The sequence below is a fragment of the Bufo gargarizans genome, chromosome 3, assembly GCF_014858855.1.
Source record: "Bufo gargarizans isolate SCDJY-AF-19 chromosome 3, ASM1485885v1, whole genome shotgun sequence".
NCBI classification, from domain to species: Eukaryota; Metazoa; Chordata; class Amphibia; order Anura; family Bufonidae; genus Bufo; species Bufo gargarizans.
Window position 1 is genome coordinate 301,104,062 of NC_058082.1, and position 8,320 is coordinate 301,112,381.

At 43.9% G+C, this 8,320-nt stretch overlaps 1 protein-coding gene across 2 annotated transcripts; it reads left to right on the forward strand.

Annotated features, from left to right (window-relative positions):
* Positions 1-2,651: 2,651 nt before the first annotated feature.
* On the forward strand, positions 2,652-7,325 carry LOC122933245. Of its 2 annotated transcripts, XM_044288110.1 has the most exons (3): positions 2,652-2,923; positions 2,995-3,353; positions 6,219-7,325. In XM_044288110.1, exons 2-3 carry the CDS (start codon positions 2,998-3,000, stop codon positions 7,180-7,182), a joined length of 1,320 nt encoding a protein of 439 aa, XP_044144045.1. In that variant the 5' UTR covers positions 2,652-2,923; positions 2,995-2,997; the 3' UTR covers positions 7,183-7,325. The 2 variants fall into 2 exon arrangements, with proteins under 2 accessions (XP_044144045.1, XP_044144044.1); XM_044288109.1 differs by having other exon boundaries at positions 2,662-2,923; positions 2,995-7,325.
* Positions 7,326-8,320: the final 995 nt, after the last annotated feature.

The following is an 8,320-nucleotide window of genomic DNA, read 5'->3' on the forward strand; positions in this document are numbered from 1 at the left end:
ACCATGAAGGAGAGTGATGGGGTGCTGCGCCAGATGACCTGGCCTCCACAGTCACCGGACCTGAACCCAATCGAGATGGCTTGGGGTGAGCCGGACCGCAGAGTGAAGGCAAAAGGGCCAACAAGTGCTAAGCATCTCTGGGAACTCCTTCAAGACTGTTGGAAGACCATTTCAGGTGACTACCTCTTGAAGCTCATCAAGAGAATGCCAAGAGTGTGCAAAGCAGCAATCAAAGCAAAAGGCGGCTACTGTGAAGAACCTAGAATATGACATATTTTCAGTTGTTTCACACTTTTTTGTTATGTATATAATTCCACATGTGATAATTCATAGTTTTGATGCCTTCAGTGCGAATCTACAATTGTCATAGTCATGAAAATAAAGAAAACTCTTTGAATGAGAAGCTGTGTCCAAACTTTTGGTCTGTACTGTATGTATGGACAGCAGAACCTATCAGCTCCACTATATCAGGATATATCCTGCACTGACTATCTGTATTATATATATCAGCTCCACTATATCAGGATATAACCTGCACTGACTATCTGTATTATATATATCAGCTCCACTATATCAGGATATAACCTGCACTGACTATCTGTATTATATATATATCAGCTCCACTATATCAGGATATAACCTGCACTGACTATCTGTATTATATATATATATCAGCTCCACTATATCAGGATATAACCTGCACTGACTATCTGTATTATATATATCAGCTCCACTATATCAGGATATAACCTGCACTGACTATCTGTATTATATATATATCAGCTCCACTATATCAGGATATAACCTGCACTGACTATCTGTATTATATATATATATCAGCTCCACTATATCAGGATATAACCTGCACTGACTATCTGTATTATATATATATCAGCTCCACTATATCAGGATATAACCTGCACTGACTATCTGTATTATATATATATCAGCTCCACTATATCAGGATATAACCTGCACTGACTATCTGTATTATATATATATATCAGCTCCGCTATATCAGGATATAACCTGCACTGACTATCTGTATTATATATATCAGCTCCACTATATCAGGATATAACCTGCACTGACTATCTGTATTATATATATATATATCAGCTCCACTATATCAGGATATAACCTGCACTGACTATCTGTATTATATATATATATATCAGCTCCGCTATATCAGGATATAACCTGCACTGACTATCTGTATTATATATATATATCAGCTCCACTATATCAGGATATAACCTGCACTGACTATCTGTATTATATATATATCAGCTCCACTATATCAGGATATAACCTACACTGACTATCTGTATTATATATATATATCAGCTCCACTATATCAGGATATAACCTGCACTGACTATCTGTATTATATATATATATCAGCTCCACTATATCAGGATATAACCTGCACTGACTATCTGTATTATATATATATATATCAGCTCCGCTATATCAGGATATAACCTGCACTGACTATCTGTATTATATATATATATCAGCTCCACTATATCAGGATATAACCTGCACTGACTATCTGTATTATATATATATCAGCTCCACTATATCAGGATATAACCTGCACTGACTATCTGTATTATATATATATATATATCAGCTCCACTATATCAGGATATAACCTGCACTGACTATCTGTATTATATATATCAGCTCCACTATATCAGGATATAACCTGCACTGACTATCTGTATTATATATATATCAGCTCCACTATATCAGGATATAACCTGCACTGACTATCTGTATTATATATATATCAGCTCCACTATATCAGGATATAACCTGCACTGACTATCTGTATTATATATATATCAGCTCCACTATATCAGGATATAACCTACACTGACTATCTGTATTATATATATATATATCAGCTCCACTATATCAGGATATAACCTGCACTGACTATCTGTATTATATATATATCAGCTCCACTATATCAGGATATAACCTGCACTGACTATCTGTATTATATATATATATCAGCTCCACTATATCAGGATATAACCTGCACTGACTATCTGTATTATATATATCAGCTCCACTATATCAGGATATAACCTGCACTGACTATCTGTATTATATATATCAGCTCCACTATATCAGGATATAACCTGCACTGACTATCTGTATTATATATATCAGCTCCACTATATCAGGATATAACCTACACTGACTATCTGTATTATATATATCAGCTCCACTATATCAGGATATAACCTGCACTGACTATCTGTATTATATATATATCAGCTCCACTATATCAGGATATAACCTGCACTGACTATCTGTATTATATATATCAGCTCCACTATATCAGGATATAACCTGCACTGACTATCTGTATTATATATTTCCCTTACGTCCTAACCAGCAGCACATGTGGGGGGTTTATCCGCCCCAGTGAAACTGGTAGGACAGACGGAATGTTTAATGAAGTAAAGTAATCAAATAAATCCACGCCCCCATTACCTCACTATAAGAGGCCACACCCCCCATACATCAGTGTGTTTTTTTCTGTCCTTGGGACTGCAGGACAGACGGGGCAGCCACTTGGCTGCCATGCTCTTAGATTTCATGCTAACCTTGTGTTTCTCTTTCAGGGTTGCAGCTTATCTGATGGAAGCTGGTGCTGCCGGCAGTTTGGAGGCACGGAGCTCCTGCATTCAGCTTCCTGTTTGGCTTACACACATTGTGTTCCAGCGCCCTCTGGTGGTTTGTTGCTGAACAACAATGATTAAAGTTTGTTCAAACCTGGCGTCTGACGTCAGTTTGGGCGCCAAATTTGAATATATAAAGCCTCCAGTCCTTCCAGGCTGTGCTGTTGCAGCCTTGGGTTGGTTACTGAGGCAGACTACTTTAGTCACCAGCTTTCCTGTGTCTGGTAGGTTTGCTGCTTCCTTGGTTAGCTAATGAATAGACATTGTTCATTCATTTTTAACTCTTTCTCTGCAGATAATGTCCTCTGCCGGTGATGGGGATCGGACTGGGCGCAAGACGTCATCCAAGCGCAAGCATTTGGCGTGTAGGGATTGTGACACCCCTCTAGCGGACTCCTATGAATTTAATAGGTGTCCCTCTTGCCGTCCTCCTCCTCCTCTGCCTCCTGATACGGAGCCTACCATACGGGACGTAGTAGTCTGGGTAAAGGACTTTGTGGAGTCCTCAATGAACACCCTAAGGGATTCCGTGTCATCCAGAAGACCCAGTGTCCGATCTCCTCTGAGACCCACTCCTATGCAGGAGGAAGTCTACCATACCGTGGACGAAGTCCATTCCTCTGAGTCTAGCGGGGAGGAAGAAGAGGCTGGAAGGTACGCCTTTCCTGTAGAGAAGACCCAGAGGTTACTTAGATCCATCCGGTCGGGGGACCAGGATGTTGATCCCGGGGAAGCTTCAGAGTCCACCTCTAGGGGGCCAAGGGCCTTCAAAGTGGACGAGACTCTGTCTCGATTAATGAAGCTAGAATGGAAACATCCTGAGAAGGCACCGGTCATCTCAAAGCGCTTCAAGTCCATGTTCCCGATTGTGACTTCCCAATTTGACCAGTGGGGCACTGTGCCCAAAGTTGATTTGGCAATTGCAAAATTGTCTAAGAGGACTCTTGTCCCGGCTGATGACGGCTCCAACTTACAGGACCCGATGGACAGGCGGGTAGAATGCACCTTGAGAAGGTCTTACTCCACTGCTGCTGCTGCTGCATCTGTGGCCATATCCTCTACGGAGGTAGCCGTCTTCCTCCAAAGACGCCTCCGACAGGTGCAGTCGGATATCGACTCTGGCATATCCCGTGATGACATCCTGGCGCAGTTTAAGTCCATTCTACGTGCCGTGGAATTTCTGTGTGACTCTGGCCCACAACAGTTAAAATTAGCCTCTAAAGCTATGGCCCTCTCTGCAGCGGGTAGGAGGCCACTATGGCTAAAACCTTGGGTGGCAGATAATGCCTCCAAGTATAATTTATGCAGCCTCCCTTACGAGCCAGGAAGGCTTTTTGGGACTGAACTGGACCGCATTATGGAGGGTCTTGCCGATAAAAAGGGCAAATGCCTTCCTCAAACCCCTAAGGGTAGGGGTAGGCAGGGTAGAGGGTCCAGATCCTTTCAGGGCCAATCCAGGCCTCAGCGAGGCCGTGGGTCCAGGAGGGGAGGATCATATCGTTCCGGTGGGAACAAAAACAATAAAGCCGACCAGTGACGGCCCTCCCCTTCCGTCAGATCCAGTCATAAATTTGACTCCTATTCTTTCAGACCTCCCAGTCGGAGGCCGTTTAACTTTTTTTCTAAATACCTGGACAGAGTTTGTTCCAGATCCCTGGGTCCTGAATATAATAAGGACAGGGTACAGGATAGAATTTTTATCTGTTCCCCCAGAAAAATTTGTTTTGACAAGATTACTTCCACGCGCGAAGCAAACGGTGTTGGAGGAGTCTATACTGGAATACAGGCGGAAAGGGGCCTTGGAGGAGGTTCCTCCAGAAGAGATTGGATCCGGCGTCTATTCGCCAGTTTTCCTTGTTCCCAAAGCCACAGGAGGTTGGCGCATGATCATAGATCTCCGCTACCTCAACCGATTCATAAAGAAAAGGCGGTTCCGGATGGAAACCATCAAATCGGTAATCAGCATCCTGAGCCCAGGGGACCTGATGGTCACACTGGATCTAAGGGATGCCTATCTCCACATCCCTGTGTGCCAGGCCCACAGGAAGTATCTACGAGTGGCAGTAAGTCTCAGAGGGACGGTGAAACATTTTCAGTTTGCCGCACTTCCCTTCGGCATCACAACCGCGCCCTACATCTTCACCAAAGTGGTGATAGCTGTAGTAGCTCCCCTCAGATTGAGAGGCCTGGAGATCATTCCATATCTGGACGATTGGCTTCTAAAAGCCCACTCGGTAGAGACGCTTCATCTTCATCTTCTGCAGGCTCAGTCCTTCCTCCAGCGCTTGGGCTGGATTATCAATTGGCAGAAGTCAGAGATTTCTCCCTCCACTACCAGGAGGTTTCTGGGGTTCATAATAGATTCTGCCAACATGACGCTCTACCTTTCTCCGGAAAGGAAGTTACGCATTTCCAAGACTGCAGATCAACTCATGGTTCCCCGCCGGGTAACTATCAGAGTATTGATGAGGATGTTAGGCCTAATGTCAGCAGCCGTGGATGCGGTTCCTTGGGCCTTGTGGCATATTCGCCCTCTTCAAGCGGAAGTTCTGAGTCTATGGGATCGAACTCCCAGAGGGCTAGAGACAAAGTGCTCCCTGTCATCTCAAGCTCGCCGCTCACTGAAGTGGTGGAAACAGGTCAAAGATGGGAGGTCCTTGATCCAACCTTGTTGGATCCTGTTGACGACAGATGCATCCCTTCTAGGCTGGGGTGCCCATCTAGAGGAACTTCAAGTTCAAGGATCCTGGAGCCCTCAAGAGCGTTTGATGTCATCCAATCTGAGAGAACTCAGAGCAATCCGGATGGCTCTCTTTCATTTTTTCCCCCTTATCAGAAACAAGGCTGTAAGGGTTCGCTCAGACAATTCTACTGCGGTATCTTACATCAACAAACAGGGAGGCACCAGGTCTCAGAGTCTACTCTCAGAAGTAGGTCTAATTCTGTCTTGGGCAGAGCAGAATCTTTCCCACCTTTCAGCAGTCCACATTCGGGGGTCCCTGAATGTGGTTGCAGACCAGCTCAGCAGAGGAGTCCCAGCTCTGGGAGAAATGTCTCTGAATCAGGAGATCTTTCATCAGATCACTCTCCGGTGGGGTCGCCCGGACATAGATCTCATGGCGACAAGATTCAATGCCAAAGTGGAAACGTTCTGTTCCCTGTATCGGGAGGACAATCCCTTGGCAGTAGATGCTCTGTCAATTCCATGGGAGTTCAGGCTGGCCTACATCTTTCCTCCCATCGCCATGATACCCAGGGTATTGATGAAGATTCGGCAGGACCAAGCCTCAGTAATAGCCGTGATTCCATTCTGGCCCAGGAGGTCTTGGTTTACCCTGCTCATGCAGATGAGCCGAGGGCAATATTGGAAGCTTCCCCCAATGCAGAACCTGGTGTCCCGGGGCACTCAGCTCTGCCTGGATCCATCCAGACTCAATCTGACAGCCTGGAGATTGATGAGTCCCTTCTAGAGCCGGAAGGGCTATCAGCAGCGGTCTTAAGAACGATGTCTCATTCCAGAGCTCCTGCGACTGTCAAGGCCTACGCCAGGGTAAAGCGCATTTTTCTTCTATGGTGTGCATCTCATCAAGTACCATCTCAGGATCCTCCAGTATCAGCTATTCTTCAGTTCATGCAGGATGGACTAGATAAGGGCCTCAGCCCTTCTACACTCAAGGTACAGATCTCTGCTCTGTCAGCCGCCTTTGGCAGATCTTTACATCAAGACCCTCTGATTAAGAGGTTCCTTAAAGGAGCCGTACGTCTTAAGCCTAGCATTTCAAGACCTATACCGCAGTGGGATCTCTCAGTGGTGCTTAAAGGGTTGAGTGGTCCTCCCTTTGAACCCTTGGAAGAAGTGGACTTTAAGTTTTTATCCTGGAAGGTAACCTTTTTGTTGGCCGTAACTTCGGCCAAACGCATTTCAGAGCTTCAGGCTTTTTCGGCATATGAGCCATACACTTTATTTTTACCGGACAGAGTCCTTTTACGTTTTTTACCCACCTTTTTGCCTAAGGTGCCCTCTGTGCACAACATTAATCAAGTTGTGTCTTTGCCTGTGTTATGTTCCTCTTCTTCCTCTGCAGAAGAAACTTCCCTCCATACTCTGGATGTGGCCAGATGTTTGAGAATCTACATTGAGAGATCCCGGGAGTTCAGAAGGTCAGAGAATCTTCTTATCCTGTTCTTTGGCAGGAATAAAGGGAAGAAGGCCTCTAAGCCTACTCTAAGTAGATGGATCAGAGAGGCCATCAGAGAATCTTTCGCTTCCCAGAATAGACCTCCTCCTGCCTTTGTCACTGCTCACTCCACCCGAGCAGTCTCTACTAGTTGGGCCGAAAGGTCTCTTATTCCTCTGGAACAGATCTGTTCCGCGGCCTCCTGGAGCTCACATTCTACCTTTGTGAGCCATTATAGACTCAACCTCAGGGGATCAGAAGACACTGCCTTTGGGCGGTCTGTTTTGAATTCCATTCAGCATTGAAGTCCCTACCCTTTAGGCTAACTTCTTGCTAAGTCCCCACATGTGCTGCTGGTTAGGACGTAAGGGAAGCGTTAATTTCTTAACGTTAATTTGTTTTCCCTTAGTCCTAACAGCAGCACACAAATATCCCTCCCTTTGTTTTTTGAGAGTTTCTTGTTATGACACACTGATGTATGGGGGGTTTGGCCTCTTATAGTGAGGTAATGGGGGCGTGGATTTATTTGATTACTTTACTTCATTAAACATTCCGTCTGTCCTACCAGTTTCACTGGGGCGGATAAACCCCACATGTGCTGCTGTTAGGACTAAGGGAAAACAAATTAACGTTAAGAAATTAACGCATATCAGCTCCACTATATCAGGATATAACCTGCACTGACTATCTGTATTATATATATATCAGCTCCACTATATCAGGATATAACCTGCACTGACTATCTGTATTATATATATCAGCTCCGCTATATCAGGATATAACCTGCACTGACTATCTGTATTATATATATATATATCAGCTCCACTATATCAGGATATAACCTGCACTGACTATCTGTATTATATATATCAGCTCCACTATATCAGGATATAACCTGCACTGACTATCTGTATTATATATATCAGCTCCACTATATCAGGATATAACCTGCACTGACTATCTGTATTATATATATATCAGCTCCGCTATATCAGGATATAACCTGCACTGACTATCTGTATTATATATATCAGCTCCACTATATCAGGATATAACCTGCACTGACTATCTGTATTATATATATATATCAGCTCCACTATATCAGGATATAACCTGCACTGACTATCTGTATTATATATATCAGCTCCACTATATCAGGATATAACCTACACTGACTATCTGTATTATATATATATCAGCTCCACTATATCAGGATATAACCTGCACTGACTATCTGTATTATATATATCAGCCCCACTATATCAGGATATAACCTGCACTGACTATCTGTATATATATATATATCAGCCCCACTATATCAGGATATAACCTACACTGACTATCTGTATTATATAGATTCACCCCACTATATCAGGATATAACCTGCACTGACTATCTGTATTATATATATCAGCTCCCACTATATCAGGATATAACCTGCAC